The following is a 21,118-nucleotide window of genomic DNA, read 5'->3' as shown; positions in this document are numbered from 1 at the left end:
AATACAGATGTAATTTATGTAATGCAATTAGGACTTTGTAGACTCTTACTATTGCATCATACTTGTGTTTTTACCAGTCTTGCTGCTGGCAGTCTCAAAGTATTCATTGTGTGAAAGCAGCCTGAACCTCAAATGGGTTTATACTCTGAAACTGAATGCAGTTTCCTGAGAACTCTTTTTAAAAATAATTGAGATATAATTAACTTACTAGCTTCAGGTATACAACATACTGATTGAATATCTGTATGTAGTGTGACATGATCACCACATTAAGTCTAGTTAAGGTAACATATATGGTGGCACTAATGGTAAAGAACATGCCAGCCAGTGCAGGAGACGTAAGAGATGTGGGTTCTATCCCTAGGTTGGGAAGATCCCCTGGAGGAAAGTGTGGCAACCCAATATTCTTGCCTGGAGAATCCCGATGGATAGAGGAGCCTGACAGGCCCCAGTCCACAGAGTTGCAAAGAGTTGGCCACGACCGAGGCGGCTTAGCGTGCACACATATCACTATACATAGACAAAACTTTTCTCTTGTGATGAGAGCTTTTAAGGTCTACTGCCATGAAAGTGAAAGTTGCTCAGTCGTCTCCAACTCTTAGATACACCATGGACTACAGAGTCCATGGAATTCTCCAGGCCAGAATACTGGAGTGGGTAGCTGTTCCCGTCTCCAGGGGATCTTCCCAACCTAGGGATCGAACCCAGGTTTTCCACATTGCAGGCGGATTCTTTGCCAGCTGAGCCACAAGGGAAGTCCATACATAGTTACAAAACTTTTCTCTTGTGATGAGAGCTTTTAAGGTCTACTGGCCATAGCAACTTTCAAATACACAGTACAGTATTATTAACTAATATTAATATGTTAGTCACCATGCCGATAGCTCTTAATCTCATCTTGGATAAGGTACATAAGCATTTCCTCACCCAAAAAGAAAAGATACAGTTAGTTTACTAGGCTGAAATTGCCAATATTTGACTGTTTTAGACTTATGAAAATAGCAATTTTGTATAATTCAACCTAAAAGTATGTTGCTATCCCTAGAATTTACTTATTTGTCCATCCTTTAAAAACCCAATCCCATACTCTGCAAAGTTTCTGGCACAGAATGGGTATCAACACACATTAACTGAGTAAATGTATGAATGAATGAATGAAAGCAGGGTCATATAGCAATATATTTGTGTGCACGTGAAATCAGGTAAAACAGCCTCCAGGACACAGCCTTGAGTGGGAACTGAAGCTCCAAAGGACAGGCTGTGTGTGGGGTGGTGGAGGTGTTTGTGTGTGTGTAATGGGAGATTTCTAGAGAGTAAAACAGCCGTGCTATTGCTTCTGCTTGGGTGATAGGAGAGAGAATGTGGAGAGGAAGGGATAGTTTAACATCAGCTGGCAAGAGCCGTGTCTCTTCCTTTGTGTTCTTGTCTCCAGCTGCTGCTGTAGCCAGCAATAATTGGTTGGTTTCACTTCCAGTCGTACTCCTAACAGTAGCTACTACTTTAAAGGTAAGACACTAAAAATTACTCAAGTGGCATCACTTTATGTTCTGAGTCCTTTGGTTGAGCATGGAATATTCATAGTGTTGTTTGAGAATTCCAGAGCTCCTGTTGTATTCAAATCAGGCACCACTAATGAGGTGTATATTTCTAGGAAGTGCCCCCTTAGTGGGGACAGTTATTCAAAGCTGCTGCATTTTAAAAGTTAGCGCTGATGAGTCAGGCAATGAAGGTAATAGTTTAATGGTTCTCCTGAAGAGCACAGGATAATCTTCGTGAATTTTCTATAGCCCACAGTCTTGCTGCACCCAGAATTGCTCAGATTTGGGGAGGCTGATTACCTCGTGTAAGACTTCATGAGGCTGGTATGTTAAACAAAGGAGGGTAGTCTTTTCTAATTACTAGAAGGCTTACATCCTTTGTTCAGGATCTGAGCTTCTGCTAAATTATTAATAATCAGAAACAGCTTCACAGAATCAGAGCGATCATGGAAATTTTGGGTTTTGAGATATCTTGCATCAAGGCTGTGGTGAAGTCTAATGATTGTCCTGGTATAGAGTACAGCTGACCCTTGAACAACATGGATTTTAACTGTGTGGGTCTACTTGTAAGTGGTCTTGTTTTCAATAGTAGATACTGTCGTACTCCACTGTTCATGATTGGTTGACTCCAAGGTTGTAGAACCTCAGATGGGGAGGAACTGTGTGTATGGACAGAAGGTATGTGAGTGGATTTCTGACTGTGTAGAGAGCCTATGCTCCTAACTTCGGCATTGCTCAAGGTCAGCTGTATGTCACTCCAGCAATGGAAAACTTCATAATTTCCTTCCATGGATGCTTAGTCACTCAGTTGTGTCTGACTCTTTGTGACCCCATGGACTGTAGCCCGCCAGGCTCCTCTGTCCATGGGATTCTCCAGGCAAGAATAGTGGAGTGGGTTGCCATTTCCTCCTCCAGGGGATCTTCCTGACCCAGGGATCGAAACTGCATCTCCCGTGTGGCTGGCAGATTCTTTACCACTGAGCCATCAGAGAAGCCCAATGAACACAGATGAACACTGCCAACTTTTTTTTCTGTGACCTCTCCTTTCATTCCCATAGTCTCCTTCCATTTAGGATACATTTAGTTGAATAAATTCCTGCAACTAAATGACAGTGTTAATTTTTCAGATCCAACTCTCTCGAGTTTACACCCAGGCTTCCTTGGAAGAAGTTTGGAGTAAACTCAAGTTCTTCAAACATTCTTGATTTACTCCCACAGTTAACTAGGGTCACTTCTGTGCACACATTTTGCTAGTTGAACTCTCAGTTGAACTTATTTCTAAGTTCCTGGGAGGTACCTCACATTTGTTCACTTTTACTACCAATAAGCAGTCATGAGTGGTGGTTCTCTGGTGTGTGAGGGGAAGTGGAAAAGGCACTGGAGGACAAACAGGTGTTAGGGCATTGTCATTCAACAAAGCTTATTGACTTTCCCCAGTCATGAGCTCTTTCCTCTCTTTGGACATTCTGTGCTCTCTCTGCACTATTGTAATTACAGCACTTACCAGGTGATATTTGCTATTACTATCCATGCTGTGTTGCTGCAAGTAGATTAGTGGTTCTCAACCCTTTGTTCTTCTACAGTTTTGTCCCTGGGTATAATTTAGTACTGTTAGTACTGCTGTTTTTTTGTTAAGGCTTTAAAAATTCACAAATAATAGGTGAGTATGCTCACTGTAAAGTAAAGAAGCAATAATTACAATTGATTAAAATATTTTAAGTTCAAAATATTCAATATTTAATATTGATAAGATTTTAAAATGCAAAACCCTGTATTGGAATAACAATATGAGCTTTAGCGCCTATAATTGTTTGTTTATTTAATCATTGAGACTGTCAGCATCATGTCTTTAATAATGTCTTCATGACTGGGCCTCCCTCCCTTTCCAGTATGCTTTTAAAACTTGTAAAGGCATGTTTTTTGGCTAAGAACTGGAGAAAATTAAGACAACATTGTGAATAGTTGGATGCTAAAAAGTGCTATTACTGGGAATTCCCTGGTGGTCCAGTGGTTAGGACTCCGAGCTTCCATTGCAGAGGGCATGGATTCTATCTCTGGTCAGAGGACTAAGATCCCACATGCTTCAAGGCCAAAAACTAAATAAATAAAATTCTATTCAAGGCCAAAAAAAAAAAATTCTTTTGCTGTTATAATTAATTTTCAAAGAACACATTTATTCTTCATTGAAAAATTTTAAAACTTCCTAAGTTTTATACTCATTTAAATCAAAATGGTTGTTTTGGGAGAGATTAGCCACAGCTCTTGAGTAACAGGCATTAACTATTGCTGTTATGTAACTAGTCTTTTATTGTTTCATAATGGTATTTCTATGGATCCAAGTTCTCACTCAGCTTTATTTTGCCTTAGGCACTTTCAGTTCGTTAGGTGTTTCAACTGGTTTGTGTGTGAGAAAATGTTATCCCTGTGGTTTTTGTCCAAAAAAGCGGCATTCAACTTTCCCTAAAATGATTCATTTTGCTGAAAACTCTCCTTTTCCCCCCATAATGATATGTCAGCTGAAAATGTAGCATCATGTATTTCTTTCTGAAAGCAAGGTATTGCCTTTACATTTGCTTTAATCCTTAGACTATCTCACCATCTCATCTGGGATGACGTGAGGAGCCAGCAGCCTTGTTATTCTAATTATTCCACAAACAATAGTGAATGTCTACCAGGTACCAGGCACTGCCTTCAACACTCAGGCTTCTCAGAGAGAGAAGCTGCACTCTTCAGAAGCTCCCTATCTGTAGAGAAGCCAGCGGGTAAACTACTAAAGACCATTCTGAATGCTGTGTGCACAGTACAGATGGCATGGAGGGTGGGTGGGGCACAGAGGCCGACTGGCGGGCTGAGTCCATCTGGGAGTTCAGGGAAGGTGCTTGGAGAAGGCTAGCTTTGAACTGAGTCTGGAAAGATGGATCACTTTGTCAGGAATAGGGAAGAAAGGACATTCTAGACAGAAGGAACCACATGGACAAAGCATGGAGATGTGAAATTGCATGGTGCTTTTGGAAAATTACGAGATGTCTTGTTTAGCTGGAGTGCTCAGGAACTGAGGCAGAGACTGGAGGACAGTACTGTTTTTCTGGAGTGTATTCTTGCTGGCTGGTGTACTTTTTGTATTATATAGTAGAATTAACTGTGGACAAAAAATTGACTGGGGTAATGGAATAATCACAGAGGGATCTATGTGATGCTAACCAAATAAATATAACAAAATAGAATGTAATTCAAAATATATAAAATAAAATACCTTTCCTCAAAATTCCCAGAATCTGTTTATCACTAGAAACAGAGCTGTTGAGGAGAGACAGGAAGCAAACTAACTCTTGACTGATGATATTTTCTGTTCTCTTTCCAGGCTCCCTGCATTATTTGGGAACAATGTGGGCCTGGACACTGTGGATGCTCCCTCTACTCTGCAGATTTGGCCTGGCAGGTAGGTCAGCCTGTGCCCTTTTATGGATTATGCGATTCTATTTGCCTTTTTTGAATAAGAGTTGTTAACTTGAGAACAAAGGGGCAGCTGGACATGGGCATTCATGGATGAACAGTGGGGGATTTGTGAGCTCCCTAAATTTGTGTGGGGTTGTATGCGTGTGTTGATGTATACTTATGCATGTGCAAGTTTGGCAAGATGATCTATCATATTTTCAAAGGGAGATATGACCCTTTGAAAGTCAAGATTCACTGTTTTAGAGTAATAGTAGGTGATTATCTTGGTCATTCCTGTGTGAAGTGTGCATTGGTTCATATAGGAAGCACACATAGAAACATATATACATTTTCACACTATTTGCCATAAATTCCAAGGGTATAAAGGGAAATGAAACAACATCACTACAATGATCCAACTCAAAACTATGGGCCTAATGGCCATATAATACCTTGTAGATCTAAGATGTTTTACTTAGATCACATATTATGTTAAAGAAGATAAGACCAGATTAAAAGAAATGGTGATTGAGCACTGGGAATGTAGACAAGGCATGTAGTATAAATATCGGTCTGGTCAGGCTGCTATATAACAAAATACCACAGATTGGATAGCCTAAACAACAGAAGTTTATTTTCTCACAGTTTTGGAGACTGAAAGTCCAAGGTCGAAGTGTCTGCAGAGTTGATTTTCTCTGACACCTTTCTCCTTGACTTGTTGATGACCATCATCTTGCTGCCTCTTCATGTGGTCATCCCTCTGTGTATCTTAATCTCCTTTTATAAGGACACCAGTGAGATTGAATTAGGACACATTGTAAAGGCCCCATTTTAGTTAATACATCCTTATATGCCCTGTTTCCAAATGCAGTCAGCTTCTGAGGCACAGCAGAGAGAGGGTAGGGCTTAAATATATGAGATTTGTGGGGAGGGACACAATTCAGCCCATAACGTCTCATAATCGGAGGTCACCCAGAAGGCAGTTGTGATCCAGAGATAAGGAGAATGTCTTCCAGACCTCTGGCATGGCCTGGCCCACCTTGCAGGTCCCTGGGGTTATACTTGTGACACTCCAGAGCTTTGTAGGCATTATAGGCAGGGAGGGCCATGAGTCTCTGTCTCATTCAGTCTCTTTTGGCCATCTCAGAAATCCCCAATTGCTTCCAATTGTCCAATTTAAAGTTCTGCTTATAAGCATCAAAACACCTTTCCCCTCAACTTGTCTTTTTCAGTCTTGTATCTCTGTCTTCTCTTACTACCTTTCATTAATACCATTTCCTGTATAACTGACTCTAGTTTCCATACTACTTCCCTTCTAGACAATTTTCCCCTTGGTCTCAGCCTTGCCCTTCTTTTACTTCAAGACACCGTTCACAACAAAATTTAACTTTGCAATGACACCAAAGTGTTATGAGCGTAGAGAGGAAGAAGGGAGATTGAGAAGATCTTTTTAATTTTGAAAAATGTTCTTTTTGCATATAGGAAATTCGCTGATAAGCAAGAACATTCTCCTGGTCCTTCTTAGAGAAAAGTTCTGAATATTGCTGCTATTTCTAAAAATAGGGGAAATAGTTATTTCTAGAAATGTGGCAATATGTTTATATGCTTTTTCTTAACATGTGGAAGGATACATATGTGTGAGGGGCAAACGTAGCCTTTAGTCATCCACGTGCAAAAAAACATTCTGTTATAGTTTTAAATTTATATAAAAATTGTGAAGATAGTACAGAGAATTTTATATACCCTTTATCCAGTTTCCCTTATTGCTAATATTTTATAATAGCATCATATGCTTGCTGAAATAAAGAAAATGGTATTAACACATGACTATTAAGTACATTCCAGACTTTACTTGATTTCACCAGTTTTTCCTTAATGTTTTCTTTCTATTCTGGGATCCAATTCAGGGTAGCATATTGCACTGAATTGTCCTGTCTCCTTAGTCTGTTCTGGTGGATTACAACTCTTTAGTCTTCCCTTTTTTCTCATGACTGTGGCAGTCTTAAAGAGTTCTGTGAGTACTCTTGGGGTTTTATGAAAAATAGAACAGAGGTAAAATGCCCTCCATTGCTCTATCACAATTATATAATGTTTGTGACAGTCTTTTGATGAAGAGTTTATATTCTAATTAGAGGTAAGTTGAAGAAGACTTAAAATAGGCACACAAGTTGCCAGCAGGTAGGCAGGACAACAGATGTATAAGCCTTGCTACTCGCTGGCAGTTCTTTACATAAGTCAGGGCAGTTCAGATGTATGGGATCCACAAGAAAGCAAAACTGAAGCTATTTGTTGATCTGGTTTTCCTTTTTTATTCCAGTTCCCCTTGGCACCCTCATTTGTGATCAAACAAATCTACAATGCCCTGAGATCATATGCAGAGTTAGGATGTCATGAGAACATAACAAAGAGAAGAGGGAAAATTACTCTTAAATGAATTCCTCTCCCGAGTCCTAAAATCTTGGATTTTCAGACAAGCTATTTTTCACATGAGGCAGGGAAAGTTGTTTATGCAGTGAAAATAAACAAGCCCAAAATCTTAGTGCTTAAGACAACAAAGTCTATATGTCCATCACAGATAAGCAGGACCTAGGCTGATGGAGGCTGTACCAGCCTAAGACTCATTATCTCAACATGGATTTGCAGGGTGTGCAGGGCAGAGGGAGGAGAAAAAGGATAATAATGTAGCAGCGCTTTAGTCTCCTTTCATGTCAGGGGCCAAAGAAGTCACATTGCTATGCCCAATTTCAAGGAAGAAAGGAAATAAAATCTTCCCCTATGTCCAGGAAGGGGAAATACTGATGAGTACTGGAAATGTTCCTGGGCATTCATTTTATTTATCATAAATCTCTTCCGTAACACCAACATAGGGGATCAGAATATGCCACCTCAAAATATACCACTTTCGCATAAGGATTTATTTTGGAGTCAATTTATTATTTGGAGTCAAAAGAGAATCAACAGATGCAGAAGTGAAGTCTTTGTGGAACTTCTTTTATTTGTTTAAAAGAAGAAACTTCTGAAAAGTGAGGACTGCTATAAATCTCCTCTCCTGGAGGAGTTTTATGACCATGAGGAAGACAGAAAATCAGTGCCAGGATGGATCTGCACATGTAAACCCTGCTCCATTAGTGTCTCCCATATATTTACCTTTTCACAGTCTGCTACCCTTGAAAACCTAAGTTCATTTTCCTTTGTCCTGTCAGTTCTCTACAGATTTATTGGTTTTGTCTTAAGATGCTTTACCAGCCCAAGTTCTAACCACCCCTTTAAATGACTCTTTATTGAGTTTTTGCCTGTGTAATTTCACTGCATGCATTAATATAATATTTTCTCTTGTGAATCTGTCTTTTGTCAGTCTGATTTTACAGGGCCCTGGCTGGAGAGCCTAGGAGAGTGAAAGGAAACAGAATTTTTTCCTTCTCTATACCAGTATCAAGTGGCCTCTCCAAGAATATTTCTGTCTTGCCGTGTACCAAACAGTGAGAGTAAAACAAATGTAACTCCTTAAAAAAAGCTCAGGTGAAGAGGAAAATCATTTTTAGAACTACTTTCTCTTCTGATATCTGATAACACTGATGGTTCTGGTAACCAGAGGTTGGATTCCCCTCTGACTTATGGTTTTTATAGATATTAATCAAAGCTTCTGAAAGAGCTGAAGAGAGATATTCAAGGAAGAATAGTAAAGACCAGAGTTCACCATGGTTCGATGGGGATATGTTTAGATCCACAAGGATCTATTCCTGTGCTGTGCTATGCTAAGTCACCTCAGTCGTGTCCGAGGCTCCTCTGTCCATCTATTTCTACGCTGGTTTTTTGGGTGGCTGTCTTTGGAGTCAGCCTGTGCAAGGCAGACCGAGAATGAAGGTGGAAATAAAATGTGACTGTAGGGGGCCATAATGAGAAGAGTACAAAACTAAAGACTATTCTGAGTAGACAGGGAAAGACATCTTATTTCTTTGTTTTCCAGCCAATGATCAACTTTGATATCCTGCTAAGAGCTCATGTGCTGGTATGAGTGAAATGGAGGTGGAGGGCAGGCTAGCTTTGGATGACTATTTGTAAGGAAATTGGCCAGAGGACTAAAGACAGACCCACATGTATGCACAAACACACACAGCCAAGATCTCTGAGCCAGAGAGTGAGTCAGTCAGTGTAAAAGCAATGTCCCTGGGGACATTGTTGGCTAACCGTTTGCTCACCCTCTTAGAGGATTTTGCCTGTCCCACTGACAGTTGTGAAGTGTGTATCTGTTAGTATTCTGCTTGCTGTCCTGAGGAATCCTGAGGGAGTGTTGTGTGGGCTCTGAGGAATTACTGGGCTAATTGGCCTACCTTCTGATCTCCACTTACCATGTAGTAGTATTTGGTTCAGGTCAGTTAACTTCGGTCCTTTAAGCAGTTGGACTTGGAGATCACCAGCTTTTTCATGGTTTTCAACATGCAAGTAGCATAGATAGCAAGTCATTGACTTAACTGCTGACTAGTGGGTCTTGTCGGGATCAGGCTCATCTGAAGGACTCAGAGGAAGGCTTCTCAGAAAAGAGCTGGAAATGTGGCCATGACATGAAGGCCCCCTTGCTCTGCTTCACTCTTGTTTGTCTCTCCCAGGGGCTGCTTTACCTATGTGGACAATTCTCATTTCTTAGACCACAGTCTCCCACGTTGCAGGCAGGTTCTTTACCATCTGAATCACCAGGGAAACCCATGAGTGAATATACAAATCCCGAAACTCCCAAATCTAAGCAGTGAATACAACCCATTCTGAAACTGTTTGTTACTGACTTCCTATTAGAAGGTGTTACCTCTGGAAGAGTTGAAATGTATGCATTAGTCAGATATGCAGATATATTTTATAACATGCTTATTTTCTAGGAATAAGCTAATCAGTTTTCAAAAAGTCCCTGCTCCCCTGGAAAGCCAGGCAGGGCTGAGAAAGGGGACAGCACAGGCAGCACTTACATTTGTTAGCATTGTCTCTGTTTCTTCTGATTTATAGTGTTTTCCAGCTGATTCAGTCTCTCTGGGGTAACTGTGCACAGTTCCAGAGTTTCTGCCTGTCCCCCTACTCCTGCCTAGGGTGGTGTCTGGGTATATGAGTGGGTTTACGTAACTTCAGAGTCCTGGTCTCCTAAATCTGTGTGAGCAAGTCTTTGTTTCCCTCTGGACGTTCTGCTGGGGTCTTATCCCTTCTCTGCTATCTGCTGCCGGGCAGCCAGCTTTGCATGGGCTTTGGGGTATCATTGCCAAACCCACTCCTGAAGTTCATGCCCCAGCTGTTTGCCTGTGGTTGACATCCCCCTGTGCACAGAAGCCTCTTCATCTGAATCCCAGCCCTGATTTACAGCTATATCACCCTGAACGTGCCTGATCTCTTCTGAATCCCAGGCCTGGACCAACCCCACACATCTACACCCGCCCACAGTTCCTCACCCTGAGATACTTGGGACTTCTGAATCCCTGCCTGCTACTCTCACCTGTTCAGAGCTTTTGTGAAGATCTTCCCCAGCCCTCTCTCCGCAGTGCTAGGACTTCCATATCATGCTGGAGTTGGTGCTGAGTGGTACATGAGGCTCCGACTAGACTTGCTATGCCTGGTGAAATAGGCCACCAGCCCAAACGACCTTGGTTCTTCAGACTCACGCATGTTTGTACTGTTGCACCAAGAACTGACATCCGAGTTCTTTGCTCCGTCTTATTTTCACTACCCTGCTCCAATATTTTACTTGCTACAAGTCATGGACTTCTTACTTCTTATCTGGTAGGAACTTCCTTGAATAAAAATATAAGAAGTGTTTTTTAAGTCAAAATCTAGCTGTTTAAAGGGAGTAACTGCAGAGATGGAGTTAGATTCTTTCCATGGCCCTGATAAGGAGAACCTATTATATCTAGTAACTTACCAAGAAATTCAGCTTTCGATTAATCTGTTTTCATCAAACTCATTAATGCTGGCAATGTTTATCATGCACTAAAATTATTGTGTTTGTGTATTTTTCTAGACCTGCCAGCTAAGCCTGAGAACATTTCTTGCGTCTTCTACTATACGAAAAATTTTACTTGCACCTGGAGTCCAGAGAAAGAAGCTAATTCTATATCATACACAGTCAGGAGAACTTTGTGAGTACGGGAGCTTGTGTGCCGTCAGGGAGAGTAAGGGGAGGAGGCAGAGGCTCCCACTTTAACTCATGACTCAAGTCACTTAGACAGTAAAATGTTTTCTCAATTATAGCTTCTAGATAACCATTATTTGTATCCAGTGGCTGGGGTGATACTTGGTTATTTGCAACCATACTGATAGGATCTACAGCTAAGAGGGTGGGAGGATGCTTGTATAACCATGACACAACATTACCCTGTAGGCCATTTTTGCACTCTATGATAACCATGGAAAATGCTGAGATCCTTTCTGCTTTCAAAATTCCATGATTCTATATTTCTGTATGTTCAGTCTCTGCTCCCTCACCCCTGCCTTTGCAAATCCTTACACAGTGGGCCCCCTCTTCTGGTCTCAGCCTGTTTCATCTCCCACATAGTCCCCAGAGGACTCTAGCAATACCCACCTACTTGATTCCTACCAATATGTGTAGCTGTTTTCATTAAGTTACAGCTTGATAGGGTTTAAGTTATCTATCTAAGAAAATAATTGTAATGAGTTTTCTGAAAACATTGTACACCAATGGCAAAAAATTAAATCTGAAAAATATGAAGAATATAAAAAATCATCCCAAATCCCACCACCAAAGGTAACAATTTTTAATATTTTGATGAAGACCTTTCTAGACACCTTTAAGAAGAGTTATATAAATATGTAATTTCATATTAATGTAATCATTATTTACATAATATGCATCTTGCTTTTTTTCACCATTAATAGAGTACCAGGCATCTTTCCATATCAATAAATATAGTTGTATTAAAAACTATCATTTTAAATTCTATTTATGTATCTACTGTAATTTATTTAACAAATTCTTTTTATTTTTTCCTTTTAAGAATAAGTTCTCAAGGTTAGAATCTGAGATTTTCAAGAGCCTATTCATTATTTCTTACCAATAGGAAATGCATTATATGAGTGTAACTTCTGATGGACTTACAGGGTTCCCAGGGAGGTCTCCATGGTAACTTTTCTCTCTCCTTGAAGGTGAGGAAGGAATCTGGAGAGATAAACATCAATTTCTGGACTATACAGTTCTCAAGAGAGACCCAGAAGGAAGCTACCAAATACATGCTTAACATATTAAATATGCTTATGTTTCTAAACTGCTGTACTAAACTCATGCTGAATCATTTTTTCCTTCAAAGGTGTTATGTACGTGAAAATGATACTTGTAATTCTACAAGTAAAGCTGGTTCTTCATGCTCTTTTTATTCAAGTTTAACACCACCAGATATTTACATTATTCAAGTGGAGGCTAAAAATGCATATGGCATAATTAAATCTGATATAACATATTGGGACTTAACTACCATAAGTAAGTGTCACTTTATATTCTTATGAACTTTTTAATTAAAATATACCCTCTTCTTCTGTTTTTTAAAAGAGATATCTGTAAACTCAAAAGTAGATTCACATCTCAAGCACATAGGTGTATGTTATAGATATATGGAAAATTTGTCTTCTTTTGAAGAAGGAAAAGAGAGGTAGGGCCAGAGGGAAGAAGAAAGGAAGGAAGGAGGGACCTGACCAAAAAAAAAAAAAAAAAAATGAATGAGAAGAGACATTTTGCTGGTCCTTGATTTTCTCTTGCAGTTTGTACTATCAATTATATTAGAAGAAACAGTATATTATTGCTCCTGTAGGAGAAAGTAAAACTCTTATTTTTAAAAATACCTCACTGATTGTTGCTTTCAAATTCTTTTTCAAAGAGTCATTTTTACTATTTAATTTTAAAATAACATCGTTTGTGAGAATAATTCACATGTTATAAGATTCACCTTTTTTGTTAATTTATTTATTTTTAACTGGAGGATAATTGCTTTGCAATATAGTTTTTGTTTCTGTTTGTCTCTTGAACCTCCATCCCATCTCCCACCCCATAGATTCACCTTTTAAAAATGACAATTCACCAGTTTTTAAAAATCATATTCACAAAGTTATACAAATATCACCAGGATCTAGTTCCAGAAACTTTTCATCACCCCTCAAAGAAACTTCATGCCCATTAGCAGAAATCCTTAATTCTACCTTCCCCTTGGTCTCTGGCAGTCACTAATCTATTTTTCTGTCTTTATGGATTTACTTATTTCTGAAAATTCATATAAATGTAATGATACAGTATAGTCCTTGTATCTTATTTCTTTCACAGCATAATGTTTTCAAGGTTCAATCCATCTTGTAGCATTTATTCCTTTTTATAGCTGAATAATAATCCATCATAGGGACATATCACATTCTGTTTAACCACACATTGGTTGATAGACATTTTAGTTGTTTCCACTTTTTGGTTATGAATGCTGCAATTATGAATATTTGTGTACAAATTTTTGCTTGGATATAGGCTTCAATTCTCTTAGATGTATACCTAATGAAATTGCTGGGTCATATAACTTAGTCTTTAACTTTTTGAGGAACTGCTGAATTTTACCAAAATGGCTATACCATTTTACATCCCACCAGCAATTTATAAAGTTACCAGCTTCTCCATATCCTCTTCAACACTAGTTATTGCACTTTTTTTTTTTATTATAACCATCCTAATGGGTATTAGGGGACTTCCCTAGTGGGTATTACATCATACTTCACTGTTCTGATTTGCACTTACCAAATGATTAATGGTATTGAGCATCTTTTCATGTGCTAACTGGCCATTTGTACATCTTCTCTGGAAAAATGTTAATCCATAACCTTTGCTGATTTTACAAATATGTTGTCTTTTTATTATTCAATTTTAAGAGTTCTTTTTGTGAGGGGCTGTAGGGATCAAACCTAAGCCCCTTGCAGTGGAAGAGTGAGTCTTAATCACTTGATTGCCAGGGAAGTTCGAGTTCTTTATATATTCTGGGTATCAGCTCCTTATAAGATATGTTTTGCACATGTTTTCTTTCTTCCTGTGGGTTATGTTTTCAATTTCTTAATGATATCCTTTGAAACTAAAACATAATTTAATTTTGATGATTTTATTATAATTTATCTATTTTTTCCTTTATTGCTTGTGCTCAGGAGTCAGAACTAATAATCTAGTGCCAAACCTGAGGTCACAAAGATTTCTACTCTGTTTTCTTTTAAAGACCTTTATAGCTTTAGCTCTTACATTTAGTTCTATGATCCTTTCTGAGTTAATTTTTGAACAAAATAACAAACTTTGTATTCCTGAAATAAATCTCACATGGTTGTAAGTGTATAATCCTTTCTATATGTTGCTGAATTTGGATTGATAGTTTTTTTGTTGAGGAGTTTTTCTTCTATCTTCCTAGGGGATATTGGTCTCTTGCTTTCTTTTCTTGTGATATCTTTGTATATTTTTGGCATCATGGAAATATTGGCCTCACAGAATGAGTTGGAAAGTGTTTCCTGGTCCTGTTTTTTGAAAGGGTTACAGGGATCAAGACCATCCCCAAGAAAAAGAAATGCAAAAAAGCAAAATGGCTGTCTGAGGAGGTCTTACAAATAGCTGTGAAAAGAAGAGAAGCGAAAAGCAAAGAAGAAAAGGAAAGATATACTCATTTGAATACAGAGTTCCAAAGAATAGCTAGGAGAGATAAGAAAGCCTTCCTCAGTGATCAATTCAAAGAAATAGAGGAAAACAATAGAATGGGAAAGTCTAGAGATCTCTTCAAGAAAATTAGGGCTATCAAGGGAACATTTCATGCAAAGATGGGCTCAATAAAGGACAGAAATGGTATGGACCTAATAGAAGCAGAAGATATTAAGAAGAGGTGGCAAGAATACACAGAAGAATTATACAAAAAAGATCTTCATGACCCAGATAATCATGATGGTGTGATCACTCACCTAGAGCCAGACATTCTGGAATGTGAAGTCAAGTGAGCCTTAGAAAACATCACTATGAACAAAGCTAGTGGAGGTGATGGAATTCCAGTTTAACTATTTCAAATCCTAAAAGATGATACTGTGAAAGTGCTGCACTCAACATGCCAGCAAATTTTGAAGACTCAGCAGTGGCCACAGGACTGGAAAAGGTCAGTTTTCATTCCAATCCCAAAGAAAGGTAATACCAAAGAATGCTCAAACTACTGCACAATTGCATTCATCTCACATGCTAGTAAAGTAATGCTCAAAATTCTCCAAGCCAGGCTTCAGCAATACGTGAACTGCGAACTTTCAGATGTTCAAGCTGGTTTTAGAAAAGGCAGAGGAACCAGAGATCAAATTGCTAACATCCGCTGGGTCATCGAAGAAGCAAGAGAGTTCCAGAAAAACATCTATTTCTGCTTTATTGACTATGCCAAAGCCTTTGACTGTGTGGATCACAATAAACTGTGGAAAATTCTGAAAGAGATGGTAATACCAGACCACCTGACCTGCCTCTTGAGAAACCATATGCAGGTCAGGAAGCAACAGTTCGAACTGGACATGGAACAACAGACTGGTTCCAAATAGGAAAAGGAGTTCGTCAAGGCTGTATATTGTCACTCTGCTTATTTAACTTACATGCAGAGTACATCATGAGAAACACTGGGCTGGATGAAGCACAAGCTGGAATCAAGATTGCCGGGAGATATATCAATAACCTCAGGTATGCAGATGACACCACCCTTATGGCAGAAAGTGAAGAAGAACTAAAGAGCCTCTTGATGAAAGTGAAAGAGGAGCGTGAAAAAGGTGGCTTAAAGCTCAACACTCAGAAAACGAAGATCATGGCATCCCGTCCCATCACTTCATGCCAAATAGATGGGGGAACAGTGGAAACAGTGGCTGACTTTATTTTTTGGGCTCCAAAATCACTGCAGATGGTGATTGCTGCCAGGAAATTAAAAGATGCTTACTCCTTGGAAGGAAAGTTATGACCAACCTAGACAGATAGTAAAAAGCAGAGACATTACTTTGTCAACAAAGGTCCATCTAGTCAAGGCTGTGGTTTTTCCAGTGGTCATGTATGGATGTGAGAGTTGGACTATAAAGAAAGCTGAGCACTGAAGAATTGATGCTTTTGAACTGTGGTGTTGGAGAAGACTCTTGAGAGTCCCTTGGACTGCAAGGAGATCCAACCAATCCATCCTAAAGGAGATCAGTCCTGGGTGTTCATTGGAAGGACTGATGTTGAAGCTGAAACTCCAATACTTTGGTCACCTGATGCGAAGAGCTGACTCATTGGAAAAGACCCTGATGATGGGAAAGTTTGAGGGCAGGAGGAGAAGGGGACTACAGAGAATTAGATGGTTGGATGGCATCACCGATTCAATGGACATGAATTTGGGTAAACTCCAGGAGTTGGTGATGGATATGGAGGCCTGGCATGCCGCGGTTCATGGGATTGCAAAGAGTCAGACACGACTGAGCGACTGAACTGAACTGAAAGATCAGTGGTAATTGGTCTTTAAACCTTTGGTACATCTCACCAGTGTAGGTATCTGGGCCTCAGATTTTCTTTTTATGAAGTGTTTTGACTTGGGTTTCTTTTTAAAACATTTTTAGGAACTCCCTTTGAAAGGCTTACATTACAATGCTAACATTGGCTCTGCCTCTTGTCGATGGGCCTAAAAGGGGCAAGGTTTTTCACTTTGTAAACACAAACTTTTATTTTATTTTTATCTTTTGGAGAAGGCAATGGCACCCCACTCCAGTACTCTTGCCTGGAAAATCCCATGAACGGAAGAGCCTGGTAGGCTGCAGTCCATGGGGTCGCTAAGAGTCGGACACCACTGAGTGACTTCACTTTCACTTTTCACTTTGATGCATTGGAGAAGGAGATGGCAACCCACTCCAGTGTTCTTGCCTGGAGAATCCCAGGACAGTGGAGCCTGGTGGGCTGCTGTCTATGGGGTCGCACAGAGTCGGACACGACTGAAGCAACTTAGCAGCAGCAGCAGCAGGATCTTAAGGAGATACTTGCATTTCCATGTTCATTACAATATTATTCACAATAGCCAAGATATAGAAACAACCCAAATACCCACCAACAGAGGCATGAATAAATAAATTGTGCTATACACATACACTGCAATTACTGTAGCTATTTTGGAAAGCAAAATGACATTTTGTGGAAAGTAGCCCTAAAAATGTTTATGTTGTTTGTTGTTTAGTCACTAAGTCATGTCCAACTCTTTTGGAACCCAATGGACTCTAGCCTGCCATGCTCCTCTGTCCTTGGGATTCTCCAGGCAAGAATACTGGAGTGGGTTGCCCTTTCCTTCTGCAAGGGATCTTTCCAACCCAGGGATCAAACCCACATCTCCTGCACTGGCAGGTGGATTCTTTACCACTGAACCACCTGGGAAGCCCCAAAATGGTTATACTTTTTAATTTAATCCTTCTGTCCTAGGGGATCTAAGGAAGCCATGAGAGATACACACAAAGATACAACTATTATCCACTTACTTGTTCACTTAACAAATATCTGAAATTTGCTAAGTACCAAGTGTTAATCAAAGGCCTTGTGATTGAGACTCAGCTTCTGTTTTCAGGGGAACTTTAAAACGAGAAATTGGAAACACTATGTACAGTACACTAATAGAGAAAGTGTCAAATTCTGTTTCTCTATAAGAGAATATTATGAAGCTTTGAAAACATGTTTTGAAAAATTTCAATGCAAAGGGATGTTCGCTGATTCCGTAATGTTTTTCATAAAGACAAAAGATTTATTTAGCATAACATCAATTTTCTTTTAAAAAGTACAAATTTTTGTATAGGTAAAAGCCTGGAAATACACCAAAATGCTAATAATGATGATCTCTGGTTGATGGCAAGGAGGGCATGGTAACCCACTGCAGTATTCTTGCCTGGGGAATCCCATGGACAGAGGAGCCTTGTGGGCTATAGTCCATGGGATCACAAAGAATCCAATATGACTGAAGTGACTTAGCATGCATGCTGGTTGATAGAATTATGATTGACTTAAAGTTTTTCTTTGTAGTTTTTCTATATTTAAAAAATTGGGGGGGGGGGCACTTCCCTAATGGTCCAGTGGTCAAGACTCTGCCTTCCAATGCAGCGGGTGTGGGTTCAATCCCTGGCCAGGGAACTAGATCCTACAAGCTACAACTATGAATTCTTATGCTGCAACTTAGACCTGGCACAACCAAATAAATAAATTTAAATAAATAATTTTTGAAATGAGCCTATGTTACTTTTATAACACCCCCCCCCACCTTTTTCAAGGAGAGATTTAGGGTGAGAATGTTTGTAGTGTTCAGGGGAAATGAAGGTGCTTTCTACTGAGCACTTCTTCATCCTGGGGGTCAAAGACAGAGAGATGGGGAGAATAGACAAGAGGAACCACCCATTCTCTGGTCATGAAGTTTCTTTTTACCTCCCTTCTGTTTGACAAAAGATCTGACCCAGTCGGTAAAAGGCTGATTTGTTAAAAAAAAAAAAAAAGAAAGAAAGAAACCCACAGAAATATAGCCTCTCCTCACTGTACATTCTTTTTTGAAGGGGTGGGAGGTAGCAGCATTCTTTATGCCCTGCTTTCCTACTGCCTTTTGCATACACTAAATCATAGAATATGCACTATGATTTCCTTTGCAATTCTGGGTGGATGTTATTAGCACTTTCTGGTCTTTGTGCAAATACAAAAACTGTATGATTTTTATTTTCAGCTAAAATCGAGCCACCTAAGATTTCCAGTGTGAAACCAGTTTTGGGCCTCAAACAAATGGTTCAAATAAAATGGACACAGCCCGTGTTGGCACCTAAGTCATCTACTTTAAATTATACACTTCGATTCAGAGCAGTAAATAGTACCCACTGGGTAAGTTATGCCATTATAATGTTTCTAAGAGAATTGTTGACATTTGTTGCCTGGAATCATTTTTTCCATTTTCTACATTTAAGAGAGACAATAGTGAATACTTTTCTCCCCAGTTTCCTATTTGGGCCTTTTAGATTGGAAAAGTGTTTTACTATATGCATCTTTATTTTTGCATTTCATTCTGTTTTGTGTCTAGCTACATTGGTTCTTGAAAGTCTATAGCTTGGGAATTTCCTTTTAAATTGTTCTAAGCTTTGTGATCTATAGCACATATTTAGAAAGTGAACAAAACATAAATATTGCATTTAACAGATTAAGTCAGTGTGCATGTAAAAACCACTGATATAAAAAATAGCATGCTGTAGCCCCCTGCCTACCTTTTTCTGATGACACACTCCTCCTGCCTTTAGAACTCATGATTATCCTAGTTTTCATAGTAATTACTTCTTTGCTTTTTATTATGGTATTACCATGTAAGCCTGCATCCCTAAGCAATGTAGTTGGAGACAGTATATAAATGGAATCTATATATTTTGTATTTTCTTTATGTTTGACTCCTCTCTCTCAATATTGTGCTTCTAAGATCCATTCATGTTTTACAGTGCTGGAGTTTATACATTTTTATCCCAGTGTAGTCTTCTGTTGCATGTACACAATGGAATCATGGCTTTAATTTTCACTTACCTGACTTTTAATGAGATTATATGTCTTTTCATGTATTTATTGGCCACTTGGAATTCTTCTTTGTGAAATATTGATTTAAGCCTTTTGCACACTTTTTTCTGTTGGATGATCTGATTTTTTAATTGACTTACAGGAGTTACTTACATATTCTGTTTATGAGTCTTTCATTTTTTATGTGTCTTGTAAACATCTCTCACTATGCATCATGCCTTTTCACTTTCTTAATGGTAACTTTAGAGGAACAGAACTTCTTAATATGAATAGTGTCAAATTTTATCAACCTTTTCCTTTATATTTATTGTCTTTTGCATCTTGAGAAATATTTTCTTACCACAAAATTCAGAAATAATTATCATATTTCCATAATGCAGTTTGATCTTATATCAACTTTCTATTTCTAACCAACTTACATTATTCACTCTTAGCTTCCAGCCAATTAAATCACTTAAATCTTTGACTTTCCCCTCAACACACAAAAGATTTTCTAGTAAGAACATTTCCACTGTCTTATAACTTATCCCTTTTTAACCTAAAATGCTGATGTTTTATTTCTTCCTATTGAATTTATTCAGGTTGGACTTATCCATCATTTTGGCCTATTGAGAATCTTTATTCTATTACCCAAAGCCTGTAGGTAACTTTCTACTTTATAACTTTTCAATAAACCTTAGAGTTAACTTTTTACTTTTTAATTTTTTTAATATCTTCAGATATGATAACACTTTTATACCTTCATCTAATCATTGATCAAAAAGAATGACTATATCAGAGCCCATCCAAAGATATCAGCCTCTACTTTGAGCTAAAAGAAGCTCATTTACTCAGGCTTCTTTGAATATAGAAGGCCACCACAGTCATTCAGCCTCCTCTTTTCATCTTGGGCATGAGGCCATCACTAGACTGTTTCCTTTAGTGAAGCCCACCGTACTATATCTATTGCATCCTCCACTAGACTAGGACTCTTTCAGAAAAGAAAATTGGTTAAGTTTCACTTGTCTTATATTCAAGTCAAGAGAAATAATGAGTTCACTCTTCCTCTCAGCTTCTTTTCTGTGCCAACTCTGGATCCATTCTACTAGAACTGACTATAAGAACATAAGACTCACTGATTGGTAGTTTCTGGAACCCAGAAAGGAACCCCTAAGTAGGACACTCCCCAGCACAACATAAGCTCATCTTCATACCACATATCATGGGCTCAGTGAATCTGAGGAACTTCTGTGTGATCTACTGTCTAGCAACCCTTGGTTTCTTTTGTCTGATCCCAGAGTCCTGTGACTACTTTATAAAATCCAACAAGAAAAATAAGCCAGGATCTATATTCCCCTGGAAAATTACTAAACCATTTACAATACGAAGTGAGGGCAACACATGCAAGCTACTTCAATCCCTAGCATCCTGTACCCCACCTCTTTGATAAACTTACCTGCATCTGTACTTATCTTTGCCTCCCTCCTTCCAATCCCCTGGAAGGAAGAGGTCCTTCCTCCTGCTAACCTGGAGAAAGTGGGAAGGAGAGTGGAATGTGCAACCAGAATCTCTCTCCTTTCAGTTCTCAACCACAACCAAGTCTAATCAGTTCTAAATCCAACTA

At 39.0% G+C, this 21,118-nt stretch overlaps 1 protein-coding gene across 2 annotated transcripts in view; it reads left to right on the top strand.

Annotated features, from left to right (window-relative positions):
- The window catches only part of IL31RA (interleukin 31 receptor A), a 69,739-nt gene that overhangs the window by 16,244 nt on the left and 32,377 nt on the right, over window positions 1–21,118 (top strand). The window contains exons 1-5 of one of the 2 annotated variants that reach the window (XM_027520385.1): window positions 4,241–4,300; window positions 4,900–4,977; window positions 10,969–11,086; window positions 12,272–12,441; window positions 18,689–18,840. In XM_027520385.1, coding sequence (XP_027376186.1) covers window positions 4,923–4,977; window positions 10,969–11,086; window positions 12,272–12,441; window positions 18,689–18,840 — 495 coding nt within the window. In that variant the 5' untranslated portion in view covers window positions 4,241–4,300; window positions 4,900–4,922. Of the gene's footprint in view, window positions 1–4,240; window positions 4,301–4,899; window positions 4,978–10,968; window positions 11,087–12,271; window positions 12,442–18,688; window positions 18,841–21,118 lie in introns of those variants that run through there. The other variant, XM_027520384.1, reaches the window with a different exon arrangement.

Source organism: Bos indicus x Bos taurus, chromosome 20 (genome assembly GCF_003369695.1).
Source record: "Bos indicus x Bos taurus breed Angus x Brahman F1 hybrid chromosome 20, Bos_hybrid_MaternalHap_v2.0, whole genome shotgun sequence".
In the NCBI taxonomy this organism is placed as follows: Eukaryota; Metazoa; Chordata; class Mammalia; order Artiodactyla; family Bovidae; genus Bos; species Bos indicus x Bos taurus.
Note: the sequence above shows the minus strand (reverse complement) of the source record. Positions and strands in the feature narration are given on the sequence as shown.